This window comes from Marmota flaviventris, chromosome 14 (genome assembly GCF_047511675.1).
Source record: "Marmota flaviventris isolate mMarFla1 chromosome 14, mMarFla1.hap1, whole genome shotgun sequence".
Classification (NCBI taxonomy): domain Eukaryota; kingdom Metazoa; phylum Chordata; class Mammalia; order Rodentia; family Sciuridae; genus Marmota; species Marmota flaviventris.
Genome location: NC_092511.1, coordinates 72,215,876 through 72,243,408, shown reverse-complemented (window position 1 = coordinate 72,243,408; position 27,533 = coordinate 72,215,876). Strand labels below are relative to the sequence as shown.

Sequence of the window (27,533 nt, the reverse complement as noted above, 5' to 3'; positions counted from 1 at the left end):
AAAAGAGTACATGTATAATGGCATAATTTGGCGTGAACATACTTTATATACAGAGTTACGAAAAATTGTGCTGTGAATGGGTAATAATGAGTGTAATGCATTCCACTATTGTCATGAATTTAATAAAAAAAAAAAGAAAGAAAGAAAGAAAGAAACCAGAATTAACTTCTGGACCTTCTAGTCACATGAATCAAAAAAAAAAAAAAAAAAATGATGGGAGAGTGTGAGGATGGCCTTAGGCCTGAGCCTAACCAACTTCATTGTAAAAACTTTAGTTTGAAACCTGCAGTCTCACCAGGCATGCCTAACAGAGCCCTCCAGTATAGCTCTCCGACATAAACAAGTCTTTATCTTTCCCTGATAAACAGAGTGAAGCCTCTGGCAGGCTTTCCTCGCCTGATAAGAGGGAAAGGCGAGAAGATCATGGTGGAGACCACCAGACTAGATGTTTTAACCCCCAGATTGAATGATGTCACTGAGAAATCTGGTGGTTACTGATAAGGCTTGAAAGAGGGGGGGGGGGGGTCAAAAAGTCTCAAAATTTAGTATAAATAACAAAGCTAATGAACAGGGATTCAGCCAGCCGAAACAAGGATGCACTCCAGCTGGAGAACCTGAAGAGGACTCCGACTGAGGTCCCATCACGTGTCACATTTGTTTCATCCTCTGTATGATCCTCACTGCTCTCAAACTCTACGCCCACATCTTGACCCTGGTGAGAGGCGCAACTTCTCCCTACGACCCTCTCCTCTACTGGCCATCACCTCTATCCCAGGAGAAGCCTGCCTTGGTTCCTGACCTGATCACTGTGGTCTGAGTGAGTGTGCATCTGCTGGACTTAAAGCCTAAGGCTTGAGACTTTTTAACTTTGCATGCAGAGGGAATGTCTGTCATTAGCCTGTCATGATCAAGTGTGTTTACCATGCTTAGAATTAATCTAGAATTGTTTGCTGTGAATTGATTATATATCTATTGTAGTGCCTAGCATTAAGGATTATCTTTTTCTTGATTAAGAACCTATAGAGTGAAATTGTATTGAGTGATTTGAGTGAATAAAGCATTGAAAAGGGCAGAAGCGCGTGGACATGCTTTATTTCTCCCCCTCTACTGCATACATGGCAACTTTTCCCCTCGTGACAGAGAGAAAAATTAAAAAAAAGAAGGACAAACCTAGGAGGAAAAATGGGATCACAGAGGCTACATAATAGAAAGTACAGAAGGAGAGACAAGAAGGAACAGAACTAATGCAATGGTGACTGAAATAATAGAAAAGACTTGAGGTGAGCCCACAAATCCAATGGAGCAGAGCCACTGAAGGTCAGGAGAGGAAATCAAACAGCAGAGGTAAAACACTAAATATTTTCTAGGAAATATTTAAATATTTAAGTATACATTATATTTAACAAATAAATAGAAAACATTTATGTTATACAAATATATAACATAAATTCACATATATAAACACATCATAGGGATCTATATTTTAGATGTAAGCAAAATGTTTTTTGAACATCTATAGTAGAAATAATAGATTATCTCCAATTAAATAAATAATTTCACAAGATGACATTTTACAAGGTGATAGTTAGAGGTGAACATTATGTTACAGGGTCAGAGACTAAGTCACCTGCAAATCTTTTCCAAAAGATCCCTTGATGATATACAGAAATATAAATAAAATTTAAAACTACAAGAAGGGGAAAGAGATGTCTCTATAAAAGTGAGCAGTATGAGAGTGAAGTCTATATAGTGTTAAGCAGATAATAAAAAGGAAATGATAATGTCAATAAATTCTTTAAAAAGAATGAAAATGTAAAAGTAATTTCTTAAAAATTATAATCATCAAAAATCTCAGATTGGATCAGCAGGACTAGAAATCATGAGAGAAATGTAAAAGTAAGCTTAATTTCTTTCTTTTTTTTAATAGGAAGTCTATCTATCTATCTGGTTTTATTTATGATGCTGATAATTGCAGAAAACTAGATTAAAATATTTTATAACTATAATACTTTGTTAGTTTTAAAACTACGAATGTATAACATGGTTACTGTAACCCATGAAAGAAGAATATTGCCAACCCTTTCCGACAGGTAAGTTCCATCATAAGGGCCTGGATGTTGGTCAGTTCTCAATGTAAATAGTGTATAGCATGTGTGGTAGGTGCTTCATAAATTATTTATATTCAAGAGACCAACTTCTAGAGACTTTCAAAGCTGTCAAATAAAGAAACCAATTAGTTATAAAGCATCATCATCCTTGGTGGCAAAATAAAGGAGCACAGGGAGGACTTATTTAAAAAGTGTTCCTCCAGGAAAAAGCCCGGACTCTTAGCCATTGCTAATTACAGAATCAAGCTTTCAAATTTGACTCCATCTTTATACCCTCTCCTGCTCTTCAGGCAGGTCTACACTTTCCACACTCAGAACATCTTGATAATACTGCTTTGTCTAGAACAGGGGTCACCAAATTATGGCCTGTGGGTCAAATCCTGTCCCTGAACTGTGTGTGTTCTATGATCTAAGGGATAAGAATGATTTTCAGATTAAAAAAAAATGGTTGGGTAGTGGGGAGCAAAAGAAGTGTAACACTTCATGATTTGTGAAAGTCATGAAATCCAAATATTGGTGTCCATAAATAAAGATTTATTGAATCATAGACATGCTCATTCATTATTGTCAGTGACCTCTTAAACATTACAATGGCAGAGTTGAATAGTTGTAGCAGGGACTTGTGACCCACAGAGCCTAATATTTTCTATCTAACTCTTTGCAAGACATTTGTTGACTTTTTTACCCAGAATCTTTTGCCAGCTCCTTCCCTAGAACACAGAAGATCCATAGACACCATTTTCATTGTCATGTCTCCATTATTCACATCTAAATAGATCATCCATTTGCTAATTTCTCTTCGGCTACCCATGTAAATATAAAATTGAGGGATGAATGGATACATAATAATGTTTTTTTCCATATCACACAAGTGTTCTAAGTGGATGGAATATTGAATATTGTAAAAATCTTGCACTTTATATGTCATGATTTTCTTGTTTAATATACATTATTACTCATAGTAATTTGATTATTTCTATCTGGGATTATTGGGGACAAATAATATGTCCATTCTGCTTCCCAGTGTTATTTTTTCTGGCAATTTACATATACGCAGATATAAATATCTTCCAAGTAAGCATCCTTTACTGTAGGCAAATTACATTCTATGTAATATAATATGCAAGAGATGAATCTCCTAATCTGTGGCTTATTTTTTATATTGGCTCTTTTTGGTTATACATAACATTAAGATTCATTTTGATATAATTATAAAAGCATGGAATATAATTTGTATAAATTCAGTCCCCAGTAATTCCCTTTTCCCTTCCCCAGTTCCCTTCCCTCTACTGATATTTCCACTATTTACTTAGTTTTTTTTTTTTTTTAATTAGTGTCTTGTGAACGACAAGAGTCTCATGAATGGTGCATATTCATATATACATAGGAAAGTTAAGTCAGATTCATTTCACTGTTCTTCCCTTATCCAATCTCTCCTCATTTCCTCTCAACCCTCTTCCTCTACTCCACTGATATTTTTCTTATTTTTTATGGAATTTCTCATCCCTTTTTTAAACTTTAGTTTTGATTAGCTTCTGCATAACAGAGAAAATATTTGACCCTTGACTTTCTGTATCTAGCTTATTTCACTTAGCATGACAATCTCCAGTTCCATTCATTTACCAGCAAATGCTATAATTTCATTCTTCTTTTTGGCACAGTAATACTCCATGTGTGTAAACACCACATTTCTTTAAACATTCATCTGTTGAAGGGCACCTAGGTTGGCTACATAGTTTGATTATTGTGATTTGTGCTACTATAAACATTGATGTGACTGCATCACTGTAATACACTGATATTAGGCCATTTGGATATATACGGAGAGGAGGAATAGCTGGGTCATATGGTGGGTCCATTCCTAGATTTTTAAGGAATCTTCCTACTGCTTTCCAGAGTTATGGGGACTAATTTGCAGTCCCATGAACAGTGTATGAGTGTACTTTTCCCCTTCCATCCTTGCCAACACTTATATTGTTTGTATTCTTGATAATTGCTATTCCGACTAAAGTGAGATGAAATCTAAATATAGTTCTGATTTGCATTTTCTTAATTGTTAGACATTTGTTGGTCATTTATATTTCTTTTTAAGTGTCTGTTTAATTTTTTGCCCATTTATCAATTGGGTTATTTGTTATTTTTTTCATGTTTTTTGAATTCTTTATGTTTTGGATATTAATTCCCTGAGAAGCAAGTGGCAAAGATTTTCTCCCATTCTGTAGGCTCCCTCTTCACATTATTAATTGTTTCTTTTGATGTACAGAGCTTTTCAATTTGATGCCACCCACTGGCTGATTTTGGGTTTTATTTCTTGCCATTTAAGGAAGTCATTTCCTCTGCTAACAGGTTGGAGTGTTGGCCTACATTTTCTGCTAGCAGTTGCAGTTTCTGGTCTAATTCTTAGGTTTTGTATCTACTTTGAGTTGAATTTGTGCAGGGTGAGAGATAAGGGTTAAGTTTCATTCTCCTACATATGGATTTCCAGTTTTCCCAGCACCATTTGTTGAAGAGGCTATCTTTTCTCTATTGTATGTTTTTGGTGCCTCTGTCTAGTACCAGATAACTGTATCTATGAGGATTCATCTCTGGGTCTTCTATTCTATTCCATTGGTCTTGATGTCTGTTTTGGTGCCAGTACCATGCTGTATTTACTGTAGCTTTGTAGTATAATTTGGGGTCCAGTATTGTGATGCCTCCAGCATTGCTCTTTTTGCACAGAACTGCTTTGGCTATTCTGGTTCTCTTATTTTTCCAAATAATTTTAGAATATATTTTTCCGGTTCTGTCAAAAATGTCATTGGTATTTTGGTGGGGATTGCACTTTATCTGTGTAATGCATTTTGACTTGCCTATCCAAGAACACGGGAGATCTTTCCATCTTCTAACATTAATTTCTTTCTTCTGTGTCATTCTATGGATTTCATTGTAGAGGTCCTTCACCTCCTTTGTTAGATTAATTTGTAGGTATTTTATTTTTAGATTATTGTAAAAGGTATTGTTGTTATGGTTTAGATATTATGAGTCCTCCAAAAGCTTATGTGTGAAATACTGCAAGTAAATTTAGAGATGAAAATGGGTTATGATAATCTTAACCTAATCAGTGCATTAATTCCCTGATAAGGATTAACTGGGTGGTGACTGTAGGCAGGTAGGATATGGCTGGAGGAGTGGGTCCCTAGGGTGTGTCTTTGGGGTATATACTTTGTCCTTTTTGAACAGATCTCTCTCTCTCTCTCTCTCTCTCTCTCTCTCTCTCTCTCTCTCTCTCTCTCTCTCTCTCTCTCCTTCCTGATTGTCCACGTCCTGAGTTGCTTTTCTCTGCCTCATTCTTCTGCCATGATAGAGTTGGACATCTATGAACTACGACCTCTGAATCCATGAGCCCACAAATAAACTTTCCTCCTATATTGTTCTTGTCAAGTCTTTTTGGTCATGCATGAAAAAGATGACCAAAACAGTAATTTTCCTGATTTCTTTCTCAGCAGATTCATTATTGGAGTATAGGAATGAGACTGATTGATGTGTGTTGATCTTGTATCCTGATACTTTATTAAATTTGTTTATCAGCTCTAGAAGTCTTCTGGTGGAGTTTTTTGGTTCCTTTAAATATAGGATCATGTCATCAGTAAACAGAAATAATTTGACCTCCTTTTTTTCTATTTGTGTTCCTTCTCTTGCCTGATACTCTGGTTAGAGTTTCAAGGAATATGTTGAACAGGAGTGGTGACAGTGGACATACTTGCTTGTTTTTGGAGGAAGTGATTTTTTCCCCATTCAGTATGATGTTGGCCTTAGCTTTGTCATATATAACCTTTACAGTGTTGAGGTAAGTTCCTTCTATCCCTAGTTTCTCCACTATTTTAAACATGAATGGGTGCTGTACTTTGTCAAATGCTTTTTCCTGAATCTATTGGGATAATCAAGTGTTTCTTGTCTTTTAACTCTACTTATATGGTGAATTATATTGAGTGATTTCTGTATGCCAAACCAACCTTGCATCCCTGAGATGAAACCCACTTGATCATGATACACTATATTTTTAACGTGCTTTTTGTATGCAGTCTGCCAATATTTTATTAAGAATTTTTAAAAATATTTTTTAGTTGTAGATGGGTATAATACCTTTATTTTATTTATTTATTTTTATGTGGTGCTGAGGATCAAACCCAGTGCCTCAAACGTGCTACTGCTCTACCATTGAGCTACAACCCCCAGCCCCTTATTAAGAATTTTTGCTACTATGTTCATCAAGGATATTGGTCTGAAGTTTTCTTTCCTTGATATCTTTGTCTGGTTTTGGTATCAGGGTGATACTGGCTTCATAGAATGAGTTTGGAAGAGTTTCCTCCTTTTCTATTTTGTGGAATAATTTGAGGAGAATTGGTATTAGTTCTCTGAAAGTTTGGTAGAACTCAGGTGAGAATCTGTCTGGTCCTGGGTTTTTCTTTGTTGGAAAGCTTTTGATGGCTGCTTTAATTTCATTACTTAATATTGATCTGTTTAAGTTTTCCATATCCTTATGGTTCAATTTGGGCAGGACATTTGTTTCTAGGAATTTGTCAATATCTTCAACATTTCCAGTTTATTAGAACACAAATTTTCAAAATAGTTTCTAATGATCCTCTGGATTTCTGTAGTGTATATGGTGATATTTAATTTTTCATCTATAATTTGTTTACTTGACTTTTCTCTCTTTGGTTTGGTTCGTTTCACTAAAGGTTTATTAATATTGTTTATCATTTCAAGAACCAACTCTTTTGATCCTTTGTATATTTTTTAAAATTCTGAACTTCATTGATATCAGCTCTGATTTTAATAATTCCCCGTATTTTCCTGATTTTGGCGTTAGTTTGATCTTCTTTTTCTAGGACCTTGAGGTATAATGTTAGATTATTTATTTGGATCTTTCTATTATTTTAAGGTATGAGCTCAGTGCTAAACTTTCCTCTTAGATGTGTTTTCATACTGTCCCAGAGGTTTTTATTTATTTTTATTTATCATTATTCTTATTTGTTAGAATTTTTTTTATTTCTACTGATTTCTTCTGCTATCCATTTGTCATTCAAAAGTGTATTATCTAATCTCTAGGTGTTAGAGTAGTTTCTGTTTTATATATTGTCATTTCTAATTTCACTCCATTATGATCTGATAGGATTCAAGGTATTATCTGGTTTTTTTCCCAATATTATGGTCTATTTGATTTTTAATATTGATAAGGTTTGTTTTATATATGTAGGTGCACAATTGTTTGGGGCATAAATATTTAAAATCATTATATCTTCTTATTGAATGATTCCCTTAACTAGTATGAAGTGACCTTTTTTGTCTCTTTTGATTAATTTTGCCTTGAAGTCTACTTTGTCTGATATGAGAATAGCTTTGTCTGATAAGAGAATAGCTACTTGTTTACGGTACCATTTGAATGCTATATTTTTTTCTCATCCTTTCAACCTTCAATCTTTGGATGTCTTGTCTATAAGATGAGTCTCTTGCAAACAACATATTGTTGGGTCTTTTTTAAAATCCAATCTGAATAGCTTGTATTTTAATAAAGGGATCCATTCTACCAACCTAGTAGTATGGTGACAACTTTGGGAATATGTAATAGGTAGAGATGACCTGGTGCATTTATACTTTGAAAACACAGGAGACTTTTATCCAAGTTACCCTAGGCCAAAACACAAAACCCAAAAATGTCACCAACAAATTTAATATGCTAAATTACTAAATATTTACTAATTACTTAATAATCAATGCTTATAACATCGATTGCTAACCAGCAATAGATGTTTAAAACCTCTTACAAGTAGAAATGTATTTTCTCAGATTTCTAATTACTGATCTCTAGAAAAAAAAGCAACATGTCTAGGGTGTTTTGGATGTTTTAAAATCAAATCTCCACCATTCTATGAATGGTTTTTAAATTTCTCCTTATATTATTTCAAAAACGGAATGGTTACTTTCACAAAAGTAAGAAAGATGATAGTAAAATAATGAAGCTGGATTTGCCTGTCATCTGGTGTATTCTCTAGGAAGGCTCTCAGACCAGAGTGCTCCTGCTACTGATGGTATTGTTATTATTGCAGACTTTGCCTGCCTGAGTGTGGGAATAAAAGTTGTTAGGGGATAGTATGTAGGTTTATTGCCAGTTGTATCCTGACAACTCAATGACAATCAAATATATATCCTAATGTAAGCTGTGAAGAATACAAATTCTTGAATAAGATTTAATTAAAGTATGGAAATGTAGGATAGGTGGAAGATTTATTTGTTTATGTGTTGTGTGAAAAAAATTCTGGGGACTGAATCATCAGTCTTAATAAGGAGTGTAATTGACATGGAAAAAAAACAAAGCCATTAAAAATTTTCTGCAGTAGTAGATCATGGAAAATCCTCTTCTCACTCATATTTTGAATTGCTTATTCCATAGAATATTATATTAAATGTGGGTACTGTCTTTTTAAGTGGAACATTGAAAAATTATAAAATACTTAGTATGTTAAAGGTTAGAAATACTTTCTAATGGGCAATATGAAAGATCTAGGATAATTTTGCCTGGAGAAGAGGAACTTAGAAATAATTTTCAAACATTTGATGGTGCTGGTATGAAAAATAGTGGGCCCATTCTATTGTTTGCTACCTAGCAGCCTTTGACAATTTACTTAGGTATTCTCTGTTGTATACTGTACTGTCAAAAATTTGTTTTCCTTCACCAGTAACCACAAGAGATAATGATAAAATGAAAATGCTAAGTGCTGGAGTAGCTAAAAAGACCACTAGATGTTTTCTCTGATATGCAGAAGCTAATTCAAAATAAGGGGCGGGGGTAGGGGATAAAAAAGAAAAAAATCTTTCTTATGTACATATATGAATATACCACAGTGAATCGTACCATCATTTAAAAAAGAACAATAAGTAAATAGCAGAAAGATCAGTAAAGTAGAGGGAAGGGAACAGGGGGTGGGAGGAAAAGGTGAAACACTAGGGACTGAATTAAAACAAATTTTATTCCATGCTTTTATAATTATGCCAAAATGAATTCTATTGTCATGTATAACTAAAAAGAACCAATAAAAAAGACCACAGGAACATTCTCTGAGTCTTATTTGCAAAGAGATTATAATAACAAATTAAGGAGAGGTGTTTTGAAAGTTAAATGAGATGCTCCATATCATGGTTTTATATATACACTGAGTACCATTATTATTATTGCTCCATAGGATGAAACTGATACCAGAAGTTATAGGAAATAAAAGTTGGCTTGTACTGGAAGGGCCATTTTTAACATGAAGAATTGTCCAATCTATGATCAGGGTTCAATTTATTTTGCTACAATCTTGAACCCCTTCTTTCTTTAGGCATGCATGCAATTAGATTTGGTTATTTTTTTATATGCATCTGTAAACCACCTCAGGTCTTTTTTGTAAAAAGATAGAACACATAAAAACAAAATTAATCTATTGATATATAGCAAAAGTGATCACCTCTGGAATTACACAGAAATTTCATGGTATATTTATTTAAAATATCTTCTAAATTATATTGCTAACTGCTAAAAGACTTTAGTATGCTTAGCAATTTAAAGAGTTTTATACAACTTAATTTTTATTTTTTTTAATGCAAAAGAAATAAAATCAATGCATAATTTGGCACTTGATTGTACTATACCTTGAAACATGTTCTATGGCATCCTGGAAAAACACCAACTTTACTTCTTTGGGGTTTATAAGGTTATAATCATCAAGATAATCCTGAAGAACATTTGCAATTTTCTCCATATCAGGCATATCATCATAAATCCGATCAGCTCTATCTGCTCCAAACTATAAGATGATAGATGGGAGAAAAATCAAGTTGGATCAATTCTAATATGTAAGTGTACAAGATATGCATAATATGGGAAATCCACTTAACTTCTTCAAGTGGTACATTTCAATTTCAATAATCTTTGCAATAAAATAAACACACAAACTTAGAATAGGGCTTTAATTTTTCATATAATCCCACACTCTGGTTCCATACTTTTGTTTTTAGTCTACTGACATTAGAAAAGCTAACTAGTTGAAAATCATGGCAGATTTTATCGTTATAAACAATCATGTGGCAACTATATGTAGTTTTTACACAGCAGTCATCTAGAGTTATAAAAATTGTTGAGAATAAAAAATCAGACGTAACTACAGAGAACTAAGTTCCTCTTTGAAATTATTGAGACTGTTTTTTCTCTGCTGTAGCAACTTCCCTGGGGACACTTTTGATTTTACTAAAATATATCTAGGCAATGCAAGAGCCTATCTCTTCTTTTTCATTTGCTTCATTCCCCCAAGATAATATTATCACCACAAACACATAGGAAATACAATCTTTGGAAACAAACCTTGGATTTTATTTTTAATGACAAATTTAAAAAGATGTATTTCACACAAATAGATTATCTTTTTTTTTTAATCTTTCAGGTGATAACACTCCTGACAGATATCTGGAGGTGTGTTCAGAGTGATGAGGTAATGGACACATAATATAAAGAGCTTGTTCATTGTTGAACCAGTATTAATTGAAGCATGCTATGTATCTAGGTCTCCATAGAAAGCTGGGGACTTAGGGAGAACAGTGCCCTCTTGGAGAGACACTGAGAATGTGTTACCTGATCAAGAATCAACTTGGTAAAAGAAAATGGCTGTCTGTCAAGGAAGGTGGGGTGGTTAGATGGAATATATATTTTAGGAAGGTCCAATGGGCAAAATCAGGAACAAGTATAAATATTATTTGTACATGGGGGGATAGACTTGAGAAGCTTATAAGGAAATAAAGGAAGTTAGTACAAGGGAAATTTTGCTACTAAACAGGTAGCCCTGGAATAATAGGACAATTCTGTTAACTAATCTACCTTCCATCACTGAAAGCATTTAAGTAGGGCTGAACAGCTTCATAGAATTCAATAGGGATTCCAGTTCTGAGACTGATTAAGTTTCCTAAGATTCCAGTTGAGACTAAGCTTCCCTACTTTCCTCCACATCAAATTATCTAATGACTCTCTAATTCAAACTATTAACAAAAGAACATAGGTAGATCAAAGGTCAGCAAACTTTTTCTTTAAAGGGTCACAGGTCTTCTGGTTTCTGTGGCTTCTACTGCACTTTGCTCACAATGTATAAAAGGTTCATATAAAGTGTACACAAACAAGCAGCTATGACTGTGTTCTGATAAAACTCTGTCTACAGAAATAGGCAGCAGATGGATTTGACTTATGGGGACCATAATTTGTCCACACTTGGCCTAGATATTTGATCTTCATAGATGTAAAGTTCTTACAGAACATGAATCTGAATTGAAAATAGTGAATGCTTTATAACCTTCAAATGTATTCAATACAATACAATATACTTGCCTTAATGAAATCTCCAAATATGATGGGCTTAACCAAAAAATATTCCAGGCCTATTGCAATGCCAAAATGTTTGTCTGTTAAAAAGCAAAAACAATTTTGATATAATGAAAAGCTTGAATGTAGTATTTTAATAAAAAGATATATAAAATAATATCAGCTATCATTAAACTGAAAGTCTTAATTAGTGTGAATGTCAACATCAACATCATGTCACTTTAGTTTGTTTGATCATTTCCCAGATTTAAGATTAAGAATATATAATAACTTTTAAAATAACTTTTGCTAAATAATAAATATTGGATATTTATTAAGAAGTACTTTATAATTATCCTGGCATCTTATCAGACAAAATACTGTTTCTCTTACTTTCCTTTCTATACTTAAAAAGTCTCTACTGAATTAAATAGAGTAGCCCTTCCTTAATTTCAATAAAATTATTTTAGAATATTTTCATATGCTTGAGTTATCAAATAATGTTTTCTCATGAGTACCTAAAATTCATAAATCCATTTTAATTTTCATTTATAAAAATCAAATTGCTTTTCTGCTAAAAAAGAATAGCAAAATAAAGATTTATATTTACTGGCCATTTCTGTTAAAATAACGTAGAAATAGTGTTTATCTTCATTATTAATCAAACGATCATGGAAGACTCTTTGACTTTCATGGCAAAAGAGTCTAAATATCTGCATTTCTTCTCTTATTGTTCCTGAGTCACACTGGAGGATGCCTGTTTTGTAAGAAGAAAAAAAAAGAAAATTCTACATTTGTGGAATCTCTAATAATAGTTTAATTAACTAGGAAATCCTGAAGTCCAAATTTACCCAAACATTAGCAGAAATGAATGCTTCCCCAGTGGATACATACATATAATAATGGTGAACTCATTTTCTTGGAAGCAAAACTGGGATATGCTATGTGACAACAATTTTTTTTTTCCTTTTCCCCATTTCTTTCTTTAACTCAACATGTGTGCAGTGGGCAGTACGCCAAATGAGAAAGGTTATATTTCTTTCTTCTTAAAATTTACTTATTGGTTATTTTTAGTTATACATGTCAGGAGAATTCATTTTGATATATAATTATGAGCATGGAATATATCTTATTCTAGTTAGGATCCCATTCTTGTGGATATACATAATGGTGTGATTCACTGTGTTGTTTTCATATATTTACATAGGATAATTGTGTCAGATTTCCTTTTCCTATTCCTCCTCCCTACCCTCCATTCCCCATTGTCTAATCTACTGGAAAGCATTATGGAGGTTCCTCAAAAAAACTTGAAATAGAGCCACCATTTGACCCAGCTATCCCATTGCTCGGTATACATCCAAAGCATTTAAAATCAGCTCACTGCAGTGATGCAGCCACATCAATATTTATAGCAGCTCAATCCACAATAGTTAAGCTATGGAACCAACCTAGGTGCCCTTCAACAGATGAATGGATGAAGAAATTGTAATATATATATGCAATGGAGTATTACTCAGCCATAAAGAATAATGAATTTATGGCATTTGTCAGTAAATTGTTGGATCTGGAGACTATCATGCTAAGTGAAATAAGCCAGTCCCCAAAAGCCAACGTTATCAACCTTATCAAACTTTTATCATGATGTTTATACTGTTTTCAAAACATCAATTCCCTCTTTCTTCCCCAATGTTAAATTCTCACCAAATGCTAATAGCTGCTACTCAAATGACTCTGAGTACACTTAGTTACCACAAAAGCAGTGATATATAGCACTGTCTGGAAATGTTTCTGCATGGAGACCCCTCACATAGGGTTTCTCTCACTGTGCAGATGAGGCAAGGACACAATATACCATGTACACAGTTGCACCAGAGTGTGTACCACACATAACATAGTAAGTACTGTCCACATTGCCTTGCAATACAAGGAATTTCTGGAGATAATAATTCTCTATTTAAATTCTTTGCATCTAAAGTTTGTGTGTGTTTGACATGTGTATTTCTTGAAGTGCTTAAAGTTTTAATAATTTTCAGTTAATATTTATAGAAATAAGGGAATTTCTAGGACATTTTAATGAGAATAAGCAGAAAAATATTAAAAATTGGAAATTTCTGGATACTTTGATGTACGATCACTGGAGATAAAATGAGCCGTAAATTTTGAAGCTCAGAAGTTATCTACAAAACAGAATAGAAAGGCAATAAGGGAGGCCAATAAATAAATGACTAGATTAGACAACGTCTGAGGACCAGAGAAAGTGAGTTTGAAGAAGTTCACCAAAGAAACAAAGCCACATTCCACAATTTTCTGGGGGAAAAAATGGGTTTGTAAACCCCTGGATAAAACTGCTAATATAAAGGGGAAGATTTTTTAGGGGAGGAGGAAGAAAACAAGTTATGTTATCCTGTGGTAAGGATGGTTTTAATATGCCCACTTCAAAAATTATCTGGAATAGAGAAAAAAATAAAATAGTCACATGAGTCTCATGCAAATGAGAGTTGGAAAGATCAGGAATCTGTGGAGAGAACTGGCAGGGTTGTCAGGGTTTTTAAAGCCAAGCCTCAGCTTCTGTCTTGGGCCATTGTCTTATAGTTCATTCTCAGCTTTATTAATGCACAAAAGGTAATGAATTAGATTTTGATGAACTCAGAAAAGGGAACTGGATTTCAGAGAGTCCAGATATTGCTTTGTAAAAAAGTACTTTATAGCTTTCACTTAGTCTACTTAGCAGATATTCAAAACAAAGTTACTTAAGTTTATTTGGATCCTTGTTGAGAAAAAATATTAGTGGTATAGAACAAAGGACATTGGATAGAAAGTGAAGAGACAAAGCAGATCATGGGGCAACTAAGAATTAAGAGTTCTTGTGCACAAAATAAGGGGAGGGTCTTTATCTGGGAATTGTAAACACATTCTTTAAGTTCTGACCTTCTCTGACACTCACTTGTTCATTTCATTCTTTCACTCAGTGCCAGGCACAATTCCAGGCCTTGGAATGCAGTGATAAACTACATAAAGAGTCCTCAAGGAGCCGACATCCTAGTGTCTCCACAAACTTTAACACATATGCAGACAAATATCTAGGATATAATCTCAGGTAATACTTGCTGTAAAGGAATATAGAAGGGGAAGCTTTGGCTGAGGAAGTAACGTTAAGGCAAGGAAAGTGATCCATGTGAATATCTGGGATAAGAGCATTCCAAGAGCAGTTCAGAGGCTCTAGGCAGACCCAGTTTCAGGAGTGGCAAAGAACTGGCAACCATAAGGAGGAAAATGGGAGGCAAGAAAGGCAGAAAGGAGGCCTTGGTCCAGATTAATAGAAACTCAGCCACATGGCAGGTCTAGGGAAGCAGCCTGAGGAGAGTCTGAATAAGGCATACAGCTGGCTGCTGTGCAGAAGGCAGATCTGGGTTCATGATAGGGAAGGTAAGCATATAGATTGGAGGCAGATTAGAGAGGAGGCTTTTCCTATTAGAAATCTTGGTGAAAGGTGATGGTAGTTTGGGATAGTATGAAGTAGATGGAGTCCTCACTAGAAGACTAGTGGCTAGATTTGGGATATATTTTGAAGGTAAACCTGTCAGGATTGTTCATATATTGTCTTGGAATTATAGAGGCTTATGGCTAAAACAAATGGCAGTCTCTCTGGGACAGGGACACACATGTCCAGAGGTAGAGGGATAAATCAGGAATATAGTTTTGACATGCCAGGTTAAAGAAGCCCACATGGATAGCTGAGAGAGGGCATCGAGAAGGACGTTGGATGTGCAAATCAGACATGCCCAGGAGAGGTTGACACTGAAGGCAAGCAATTGAACACTACCTCTGAACAGATAGTATAACACCACAGGATTGACTGAGACTAGACTATAAAGTGGATGGAAGATAGAGTCCTGAGGCCCCATCATCTTGAGGAAGGGAAGAGGAGGAACAGCCATCAAAACAGACTAGCAGCAGTAGGCAATGAGAGGAGGCAACACATGCGAGCATGTACCCTAGAACACTGGGAAGGAATGGGTGAGTTGTGCTGAAGGTTCATCAACCCATGGATTTGACTAGATACCAAGGTAAACTTGGGACGAGCAGTTTAGTACAGTGGCAGGTATGAAATTTTGATTGGCATAAATTACCTAGAGGGAGTAAGTGGGATAGTGAAGTGAGACCGTTTTTTGAGGAGTCTTTCTAAAAGGAGAAAATAAATAAAGGGATGATATCAAGGATAAATGGAGCCTAAGGAAAATTAAATTTTTAAGATAAGAAGTATGATAGCAGGGTTTTTTTGTTTTGCAATATTGTTAGGAATGACCCAATAGATAAGAAATTTATAAGAGCAAAATGAAAATTTTAAGAGCAAAATCCTGCAAGAGGGGATAAGATTCAGTGTCAGAGGGTGGCACCTGATACGAACAGGGGCAGCTCAGCACAGGGAAGGAAGATGCAGGTTGTCTGAGAGATTTGGAAGATGAGGCAGCTCTGGTCTGATTGTTTCCATTTTTTTTTCCAGTAAAAGATCATGAGTTGGGAGGGAGAAATTGGAGAGATATTGGTGGTTTGAAAAAGCTGTAAAGTTTTCAGCCTGGGGTGGGGGTGAAGGGTGACCTGTATGAGGACATGCTATGGGATTTCTAGGTGAGTCACAGACACTTGGGTACACACGATTTTAATAAGAGAGTTTATGCCAAAGAACATGAAGGGAGGGTGCAAATCAGAGAGTGAGGGTTTAATACACTACCTTGCACACATTTGGATAAATCCCTCAAATTAAAGACATAGTGGGACTTTGCTGGTGTTGGCAGGAGATCAATACTCATTCTGTTATAAATCTCAACTGAAGCTTCTACGATGCTTGATGCGGTTTGCTTTACAGCTTGTGGAAAGTCAAGTAGGAAGCCATTTAAGATGGCCTGGAACCAGAAACATGAGAGGGTTATGTTTTTTAAATTAAATATTTATTTTTCAAATTACTCTAGATATGATCCTGTTTTCTAATAATAACTAGAAAACCAAATTCTAACACAAAGACACGTGAATGTCAAAGTTCTTCCATTCATTTCAGAATTTGATCCCAAGAAGGGGCCCATTTTCGTCTTCTGTGACTGGGCTGCTTGAGCAACATTCATAAAAATCTTTTTGAATTTACCACGACCCTACTCTCAGGTAATTTAGACTTCTGCTCACTGTGAGTCCAGAGGGTCTTCACTGAAGAAATAAACTCATCTGGAAATGAACTGTCTTCTCTCTCATTTTTATGGGTGAATGACCAGCAAGCCCATAGGTTTCATTTTCATGTGTATTTAAAGTGTGACTTGTATAGACTCCCCTGCCTCTCATCCCCACCTCGGTAAGCGGCCTTGCCCTGGTTCACTCAGATCAGGAGCTTGGAAGTCCATTTTAAAACCTCCCTGATTCTCCCCCTACAATCTTGAATTCATTTCTTGAATCTGTGTCCTTCAGTTTTTAATGACACCACCCCATTGTACCTTTTTCTTTTCCATCTGGACTCCTTCCCTTCTCATTGGCCTCTTCACTTCTACTTTCCTCTCTCTTTAATGATACAAATACCATCTTCTGATGTTCAGTATCCCCCAACCTTCCTATTTTACTCCTCTGTCCCTATTGCTCACTGGCTTTAACAGCCCATACTCCTTCCTCCCTTAGGTTTCCACACTTGCCGTACCTCCCTCCCAATACCCACTCCACATGGCTCTCTCTTGCAGGTGCTTTCTCAACCTTCATATTTTTGGTTCCATGTCATCTCTTCAGAGAGGCTTTCCCTGACCACCCAATTTAAAATAAGTTCTTCTATCAGTCTCTCTGACTTTCTCACACATAAATTGCCACAGTATGAAAGCCTAACTAGTCTCTAACCCACAGTTGCTCAGGAAAGCCATTATAGGTTTTAAATAGATAAATTTCCATCACCATTAATCTTGAAGTTACTCACAAGAGAAGCTTTCAGAATGCAAATTAATGGTTATGAATGATTTCTTATGATTTAATATTTGGGCCTCATATATGAGATAGTTAAAAATAAACCAAAGTTCAGTGCTTCTTGCTGAATATTAGTTTCAGTAGTTTAAAAGGACTATCTGTCTTTTTGAGGTATTTCCCTTGTGAATCCCAAATGAGTTTACCATTCTCCACATGGCCAGTGTTTTGAGTAGAAGCATCCCAAACCCAATCTTTAAATTTGGTGATAATATGCAGCTGTATGTGTGTAATGGAGAATAGACAAATTGGAATATATGTATATATATACAAATGAAATTTACATTACAAATACGAGAAAAGTTTCAGTCTATCTGTTCTCTATCACACAATTTTTAACATATATATTAGTAACTATATTTATCTGTATATTTCATTCATTTTTTAAATTATCTTTCTCCATGATGGAAGACCCATGAGGACAGACATGATATCTGTTTTGTTCAAAATAATACACTGCCATCTGACACATGATAAGTGCTCAACAAACATTTTTAATGAGTGAACTTCTAGCTATTAAACTGGTATTCATAAATTAAAAGTAGCAGGTTACTATAGAAGTTATTGAAAACCATAGCTTGGTATTCTACTTGTGGTTTACACGACTTGCTTGACAGTTTTGTAGAGCTCCTATTAAGGATATGCACACAAAATAGAGCCATAGTTCTCACAGTTGAGGAAGGAAGCTTTGGTATGAGGATATTATTAGTATTTTATAGAACTGATCATAGATTTCAATTACTTGTTATGAATTTGTTTTAAAATGCTTGTTATGGTTTGAATATAAGGTGTCTGCCAAAAGCTTAGGAGACAATGTAGCAATGATCAGAGGTGAAATGATTAGATTATAAGAGCTGTAACAACCCAATCAGTGGATTAATCCGTTTGATGGATTAATAATATCACTATACTGGGTAGTAACTGTAAAGAGGTGGGGTATGGCTAGAGGAAGTAGGTCACTACAGGCATGCCTTTGGGGTTTCTGTTTTGTCTGGCACCTCACTTTCTCTCTGCTTCTGGGTTGCCAGAAGTTGAGCAACTTTCCTCTGTCTTGCCGTTTGTCTATCATGTTCTGCATTACCCCAGGCCCACAGAAATAGAGTCTGCTATCAATGGACTGAAACCTCTGGAATTATGAACCAAAATAAACTTTTCCTCCTCTAAGATATTCTGGTCAGGTATTTTGGTCATAGTGATGTAAAACTGACTGATATACCACTGTTAAGTCTTTCTAACTACAAATGACATTTAATTTAGTGGCAATTTCATCAATTTAACTTGTGTATTGTTTAGTTTACCCTTATAATATCTAGGGACACTTATTCTAGCATAAAAACTTCCAATAAATAGACACTCAAGCGTATGTGAATGTGGCTCAAAATCTGTGCAAATCTTGACCTATCATTAGTGATATGCCCCCTGCATATATGCAGCATTCAACAAACTTACAAAAGAGAATTAAAGAAAGCACTTTAATATCATTGCTTAAAAATAATAGGCAATTAAAAACATTATATATATTACATTACAAATTATAAACTTTTATATATAGCATATGTATATACTATTTAGACCCATAGACCTCTTTTATACAGAAATAAATCAATTTTTATTATATATGTTGCTAATAAATTTAACTTATTTATTGTCCTGTTCTTAAGTTCTTGGCTAATCCCAGGTCCTTCTACTGTCATTCAATGACAAAGGATAGGGAGCGATGGCTGTGAACTCTTGGGTCTAATTTAGACAGATTGTGATTAAAGTTTGAGATCCATGGGCCTATAGCAAGTCCCTTTTTCCTACAAGTAAAATATCTTGCTTTGGTAAGGAGGGAAGTATGTGTCCTATCTAAATCCAGTCCCTGCCAGTATTTCCCAGAATCTCTTTCTATTTCTACCCACACCAGGTATGAGTTTTAATTATAAATCTGTAAGTCTCAGTGAGAAGCAGCAGCTTCATCCCAGTCTGTTTTCAGCTGTGATGTTCTTGCTGGATGATGTTTTCATGAGGGGCATATTTGTTTAGATATGTTAATTATAAGCAATAAGTTCCCATCCTTTCATAGTCTAAAGATTCTCCAAAAACTTTTACCTATCAATTTGGCAAAGGCTTTTAACTTACTGGAATTAATTCAAATATAAAAATTAAATTCAAATTAAAAATAACTTCCCATGAATGTAAGCTATGTCAGTGTGAATAAAAAAATCATCTGCATGTTCTAAAGAATATACTTGCTGGCTCTTCTCCCTTTTCTCCTCTAAGACAGTCTCCATTGGAAGAAGAGGCCTATGCTGGTAAATGTAGAGGCTCACATAATTCTGGCATCAACAATTACTGACAGTCAGTTTCTCCAGACTAGTCACCTAAACTGTCTTATTTGACCTGCATGCCCATTTTCTGTTTCCTGCTTCTGTGATTGCATTCACCTAAGTACCATCTGTTCCTGGGATCTCTTCCTCCTTGATAATTCCCATCTTTCTCCAAGACCCAGCTTACAATCTATCTTCTCTAGGCCCTTGGCTTGTTGGTTATGGCACGCTGTAGTCATGCTGCTTTATGTTCTCTCATCATTCTGTTCAATATAAGATTTCATATTTATTGAACATTTCTGTTGAATACGTGCAGGTTAGGTACCATTATTTTATCCACTTAAAAGACAAGGAAGTAACCCTATAGGGAAAAGAGTACTGGTTTCCACCCAGGAATATGGGTTATTGTTAGTAGTGGCAGTGGGAGAAGTGATGAATTCTTAGTGTGTTGAGCTTGACCACCCTAGCATTCTAGGGTGTCATGTGCTGCATTTGATGCAAATGCACTCTTATATACTTGAAGGTAAGGTCTGAAATGTGCATTCAAGTGAGAGCTAGCCAGTAGGCAGACCTGCTAACTGTGTAGAGTGCTAAGGGACAGAAGCCTAAGACATAACCTTCCTTATGGGTAGAAGTCATGTTTGGACAATTATTTTGCATTACTAAAACTTATCTCTGAGGCTGTAAACACAGAAGGCAGAGATTCAAACATCTTCTAACTATTCTCCAGGTGTCCATAGCTACTAGTTTTCTGATCCAAAAAAGGTCCCTAGAAATATGGGCTCCCTATAAATATGGTAGGTCACTTTGTGGGAGCCTAAGGATATGTTTTATTTTTCTCCTCTTGTCTAAGTTTAAATTCATACTCACATAAAAAATATGTTTCAGACTGTGCTCTGAGGGCATCGGGAGGCACAGCATGCTGAAGTGTCGGATGAAACGAGGGGTCACAGGATTGCGACCACCTCCTGGAGGTGCACATGCTGATACGATTGTTACATCCTACAGAGAGAGAAATTCACTTGGGTCACCTAGCCACAGAAAGAGATGAGATATGCCCTTCCCAATAGCAGACAAAGAACCAGAATTTTCTGAGGACCTGCCATGAGCCAGAATTGCATAAAATTTTTGTACACATTAAATGATTTAATCCTCATGGCCACCTCAGGAGGTCACTGTTCTTATTCTCATTTCATGTATGAAAATAAAACCCAAAGTCCTGGATTGTTAAATACATTTTTAAGATCAAACAAGGAATTGGCAGTAGCAGAGCTGCATTTTGAAAAGGTTATTCGGGATGTCTGCAGACTGGGGAACAGAGTATAAGTATGTGAAGACCAGCAACTGTGCCAGTTTAAATCTCCCAATATCCCTATGAGATGGACAGTGTTGATTTCAATATTCCAGAAGAGAGTGGGCTTGTCTTTAGAAAATGGCCATGGAGATGAAAAGACATAAGTTATTATAGAAATATGTATAGTGAATAGCCTATATGTTAGAGGAAAATTCTAGAATTTGGGCTGTGTCTTCTTTCCCCTTGGGTGAATAACTCTATTATACTATCTTAATAACCTATCTTATAAGGATGCTGGGAGGATTAAATGGGAGCCACTGAGAACAGTGCTTGGTATAATTTGCTTTTGTGGGTAAAAGGCAAGTCACTCTAGACATGCCCACTTTCCAGAACAGAAAGGCAGTCAACCTAAGCTGCCTTTCTCCCTCTGAGTCCTGCTGATCTTCCTCCTAAAACCTGCTGGTTGTACACTTCATCATCACATTGAGGACCTGACCCTCATCTCTTCTGCTATTAGTACTGTAGTTCCTCTGGTCTTACTTCCTCTCTAGCCCATCCCTTCCCTATATCATTTTCCTCAAGACTCGCTATCATATACAGGACAAATCTATATTCCTCATCATGGGGCCAGAACCTTCTGGGATGTGACTTTTGTATCTCCTGCTGCTTTGGGGCTCACATTTCATACCACTATGATATCCCACATTCCCTGCTTCTGAGGTATAAAATGATGCCTTTCTTTGCTCTGACTTGCTCTGACTATAAAACCCAACTCCAAGATCTCCTCTTTTGGGAAGGCTTCTCTCATCCTCAATCCAAACCGCTGTCTCTCCCATGTCTTTTGCCCTGGACTGTAAATATCTGCCCATTTTCCAAAGCTGAATTCTCTTGGGGGTGAGGACAGTCTTATTTGCCTTTGAATTTCCCGACTCAACCATGGCAAGAACTCAATATAAATTGAATGAATTGTATTACACATTTAAGAAATACCAAGGCCTTGTTGTAGGCTGAATTATGTCTTCTAGCCCCAAATAATATGCTGAAATCCTAATTCTCAGTACCTTAGAATGTGACCATATTTAGAGATAGGGTACACAAAGATGATGAAAATAAAATGATATAATTAGGATGAGCCCTACTCCAATATAATTGGTGTTCTTATAAGAAGAGATTTGAACACAGAGGGCAGTCCATTGTTATGATTTTAATATGGTTTGATCCATAACTCATGTTGGGGTTTAATCCCCATTTTGAGGTATTAAGAGAATGGAAACTTAATACAACTATGGTATTTAGGGTAAGACATTGGGGGATGATGAAGATTAGATAAAATCATCAGGGTGAAACCTTCCCTTTTGAATACTGGTGACTTTATAAGAACAGGGAGGCAAGAAGATACACACACATGTTCTCTGTGTCTTGTTATGTGATGCTTTGCACTGCCCAGTACTCTGAAGCAAGAAGCTATCACAGAGGAAACCACTCAATTAGGGACCCAAATCATAAGCCAAAACTAATTATTTTTATTTATAACTTACTATCAGTGTTATAGTGTTATTAGCAACATAAAATGGCCAAACACTGAAAATTAGTACCAAGAAGTGAGACTGCTGCCAATAATGAATATCTGAAAATGTGCAATCAGCTTTGGGATTGAATAATGAGTAGAGGCAAAAAAGTTGGAGAAGTTGACTAGAAAAACTCAGAGTTCTGTAAATGGAGCATGATAGGTGATTCTTGTGAGGGCTCAAGAAATGAGGAGACAGGGAAATAGTCTCAGATGAAAATGATGATCCTATTGAAAATCTGAGTAAAAGTCATCATTGCAAAAAATTTGGCTGAACTATGTCTATGTCCCAGAGTTTTATGGCAGGCCAAATTTAAGAATGATGAAAAACTGGTGGAGAATATTCTAAGTAATATATAGAAGGACTATTTAAGGCTGTTTTTAGTGCAATTCAAGGGCAAAAGGAAACGATGGAAAGATTTGAAAATGTGTAGCTTGATCAGGGAAGGAGTAAAGAAAAAAATCTGAAAGAATGTGGATGAGAAAACATTTGCTAAGATTAGCAGGGATATCAGTTGTTAAGAGATGAGAAAAAGAAGATGGCCGCGAATAGAGTGCATCACACCCCATGTACCGCGCCACTGCGCGGGTGAATAACGAGTTAGAAGGACAAAAAACTATCTTGTTAGGAACTTACAGCAAAATGGGGGTGCACCGAAACCTAGAGGAAGGATTTCCAGCACAGAGGTCCGGTAATTGAGTCTCATACACGAGCCAACTGTGCGACCGGAGATCCCGGCTGACTGATCCGTGTGGCCCGCCCCGCGGCTACAGACGGCGGCGCCGAGAAGCGACCAGCAAGCAGGGAGATTCCTGCAGATTCTGTGGAATCCTGCCGCCTGAGCACTCACGAAGCCCCGGGCTGAGTTCGGGATTTCAGACGGGGAAGGAAGCGGGACAGCTCTATCCCCCACAACGGAAACTCCACCAAGGAAACCAGCGGCCACCATCTTGGAGAGCTGAAGTAACCACCGCCACTCTCCAACAGATTGCAACAATAAAACAGGTTCGTGTTACTCAGCTCATCTCCCATACAGCGGGGACGCATAAAATCTCTCCTAGGCTCTCCAGGGGAGGGATTATCAGAGCAAGCCTGCATAAAGACACGGGGAAAACTAGAGACACCCGACCTTCAACTCCCCCTCCCATCAGCGGGGAAAATGAAACCTGTATTGCCAGCGCAGGGGGAGAGGCAAGCGGAAAAAATCAAAACAATAGAGTGCCGGGGGGTTCTCAATAGCCACCCTCCAAGCCCAGCAAACGGCAGGCCCAGCGTACAGTTTGAACTGCCGAGAGGCATCACTCAGGGGAAATCTGGTCTAGCAGGAGAAACCAGGACTAGCAGGAGAAACCAGGGGACTAGAGGCCAGGCCCTCGCGACTGGGCAGCTAGAGATTGCCCGCCCATCAGCAACAGCTGGCCCATTGCCTCTGCGACTGGGTGGCTAGAGATGGCCCGCCCACCAGCGACAGCTGGCCCATTGCCCCTGCGACTGAGCAGCTGGAAACCGCACGCCCGCCGGCGACCAATCGCCCGCCGGCTGCCCGCACGACTGGGCAGCTGGGGACCGCCCGCCCGCCTGCGACAGCCGGCCCATTGCCCCTGCGACTGGGCGGCTAGACATCGCCCGCCCGCCGGCGACAGCCAGCCCGCTGCCTGTGCGACTAGGCAGCTGAAGACCGCACGCCCACAGGCGACCGATCATCCACCCACTGCCTGCGCGACTGGGCGGCTGGAAACCGCCCGCCTGCTGGCGACTGACCCCGCGACTGGACGGCTATAGATCACCCGCCCGCCAGCGACAGCCCACCCGCTGACCGCGTGACTGGGCGGCTGGAGACCGCCCGGCCGCTGGCGTCCGGGAGCTGAAACCAACCAGAGACAGTCCAGTCCCACCCCTCCATTCGGACACCCCAGTAAGGAGCCTGGGGCCCGCCATAGCAGGGAGGTGACGTCACTGGAGCTCGGCCATCGGAATTCCTTCTCAGCGGAATCCACTTTAGCAAGCATATTCTACCAGCACAAAAGAGAGATAACAGAGATATAAAAAACCAAAACAAATTTATAGAAGAGAGCAGAAACACAGCAATCAAATAGAACTGGAAAGTAGCGTGAACATCATGAAAAAACAAGGGAAAAAAGGATTACAAACAATGCAGGACAACTTAAATCTACAGGAGGACCTAGAAGCATCAGAAACAGGGATAGGGAAAGAACTCAAGGCATACCTAACTCAGATGGAAAGGAATATTAGAGAAGACATGAGACAGCAAGTCCAAGCAATAAAAGTATATTTTGAAAATTAATTAAACAAATTCAAATGGCAAAGAACGAGCTTTACCAGGAGATAGAGATCTTAAAAAAAAATCAAACAGTAATCCTAGAAATGCAGGAAACTATAAACCAAATTAAAAACTCAAACAAGAATATTACAAATAGACTAGATGAAGTAGAAGTCAGAACATCAGATAATGAAGACAAAGTTTATCAACTTGAAAAGAATATAGTCAACACAGAAAAGATGCTTAAATCCCACGAGCAATCTATTCAAGAGATATGGGATGTCATAAAAAAACCAAATCTGAGAGTCATCGGGATAGAAGAAGGCACAGAGAATCAAACCAAAGGAATGGACAACCTATTAAATGAAATAATTCTAGAAAACTTCCAAGAGATGAAAGATGGAATGGATTGCCAAATCCTGGAAGCCTACAGGACCCCAAACATTCAAAACTGTAATAGACCAACTCCAAGACATATAATTATGAAGATAGCCAACATACAGAGCAAGGAGAGAATATTAAAAGCTATGAGAGAAAGGAGGCAGATTACATTCAGGGGTAAACCAATTAGGTTAACGACTGATTTTTCATCACAGACTTTGAAAGCGAGAAGATCCTGGAACAATGTATTTCAAACGCTGAAAAATAATGGATTCCAACCAAGAATACTGTATCCAGCAAAATTAAGCTTCAGATTTGACAATGAAATTAAAATCTTTCACGATAAACAAAAGCTAAAAGAATTCACAGCCAGAAAACCAGCACTGCAAAGCATTTTGAGCAAAATACTACAAGAAGAGGAATTGAAAAATAGAGCCCAAAACTAATAGCAGGAGGTATCTCAGTAAAGGGGGAGGAAAATAACCAGAAAGTAAAAACTAGCCAAACTAAAATAAATAAATAAATAAACATGACTGGAAGTACAAATCATATTTCAATTGTAACCTTAAATGTTAATGGCCTAAACTCACCAATCAAGAGACATAGGCTAGTAACCTGGATCAAAAAAACAAATCCAACAATATGCTGCCTGCAGGAGACTCATATGATAGGAAAATACATACACAGGCTGAAGGTGAAAAGTTGGGAAAAATCATACCACTCACATGGCCCTCGGAAGCAAGCAGGAGTGGCCATACTCATATCGAATAAAATCAACTTCAAACCTAAGTTAATCAAAAGGGATGAAGAAGGACACTATATACTGTTAAAAGGAACCATCCACCAACAAGACATAACAATTATCAATTTGTATGCACCAAACAATGGAGCTGCAACGTTCATAAAACAAACTCTCCTCAAGTTCAAGAGTCAAATAGACTACAACACAATAATTATGGGTGACTTCAACACACCGCTCTCACCATTAGACAGATCATCAAGACAAAAGCTGAATAAAGAAACTATTGAACTCAATAGCACAATCAATAACCTAGACTTAACCGACATATATAGAATATATCAATCATCATCAAGTGGATATACGTTCTTCTCAGCAGCACATGGATCCTACTCAAAGATAGACCATATACTATGCCATAGGGCAACTCTTAGTAAATATAAGGGCGTGGAGATAATACCATGTACCATATCTGATCATAATGGAATGAAACTGGAAATCAATGATAAAAGAAGGAAGGAAAAATCCTACATCACATGGAAAACGAACAATATGTTACTGAATGATCCATGGGTTACAGAAGAAATAAAGGAGGAGATAAAAAATTCATAGAGACAAATGACAATACAGACACAACATACCGGAATCTATGGGACACAATGAAAGCAGTTTTAAGAGGGAAATTCATTTCTTGGAGTTCTTTCCTCAAAAAAAGAAAAAACCAACAAATAAATGAACTCACACTACACCTCAAAAACCTAGAAAAGGAAGAGCAAAATAACAGCAAATGTAGTAGAAGACAAGAAATAATTAAAATTAGAGCAGAAATCAACGAAATTGAAACAAAAAAAAACATTGAAAAAAATTGAAAAAACTAAAAGTTGGTTCTTTGAAAAAATAAATAAGATCGACAGGCCCTTAGCCATGCTAACGAAGAAAAGAAGAGAGAGAATTCAAATTACTAACATACGGGATGAAAAAGGCAATATCACAACAGACACCACAGAAATACAGAAGATAATTAGAAAGTATTTTGAAAACCTATATTCCAATAAAATAGAAGATAGTGAAGATTTGATAAATTTCTTAAGTCATACGATCTGCCCAGATTGAGTCAGGAAGACACACACAATTTAAACAGACCAATAACAAAGGAAGAAATTGAAGAAGCCATCAAAAGACTACCAACCAAAAAAAGCCCTGGACCGGATGGGTATACAGTGGAGTTTTACAAAGCCTTCAAAGAAGAATTAATACCAATAATTTTCAAGCTATTTCAAGAAATAGAAAAAGAAGGAGCTCTTCCAAATTCATTCTATGAGGCCAACATCACCCTGATCCCGAAACCAGACAAAGACACTACAAAGAAAGAAAACTACAGACCAATATCTCTAATGAACTTGGATGCAAAAATTCTCAATAAAATCCTGGCGAATCAAATACAAAAGCATATCAAAAAAATTGTGCACCATGATCAAGTAGGATTCATCCCTGGGATGCAAGG

General features: G+C 36.8%; 1 protein-coding gene across 1 annotated transcript in view; it reads right to left on the bottom strand.

The window, feature by feature from the left end:
* Dnah6 (dynein axonemal heavy chain 6) overlaps positions 1-27,533 on the bottom strand; it is a 278,870-nt gene that overhangs the window by 96,295 nt on the left and 155,042 nt on the right. The window contains exons 41-45 of the mRNA XM_071601776.1: positions 20,637-20,768; positions 16,202-16,373; positions 12,080-12,226; positions 11,497-11,570; positions 9,777-9,931 (exon numbers count right to left, since the gene is read on the bottom strand). Of these exons, the coding sequence (XP_071457877.1) occupies positions 9,777-9,931; positions 11,497-11,570; positions 12,080-12,226; positions 16,202-16,373; positions 20,637-20,768 (680 nt within the window). The remainder of the gene's footprint in view (positions 1-9,776; positions 9,932-11,496; positions 11,571-12,079; positions 12,227-16,201; positions 16,374-20,636; positions 20,769-27,533) is intronic.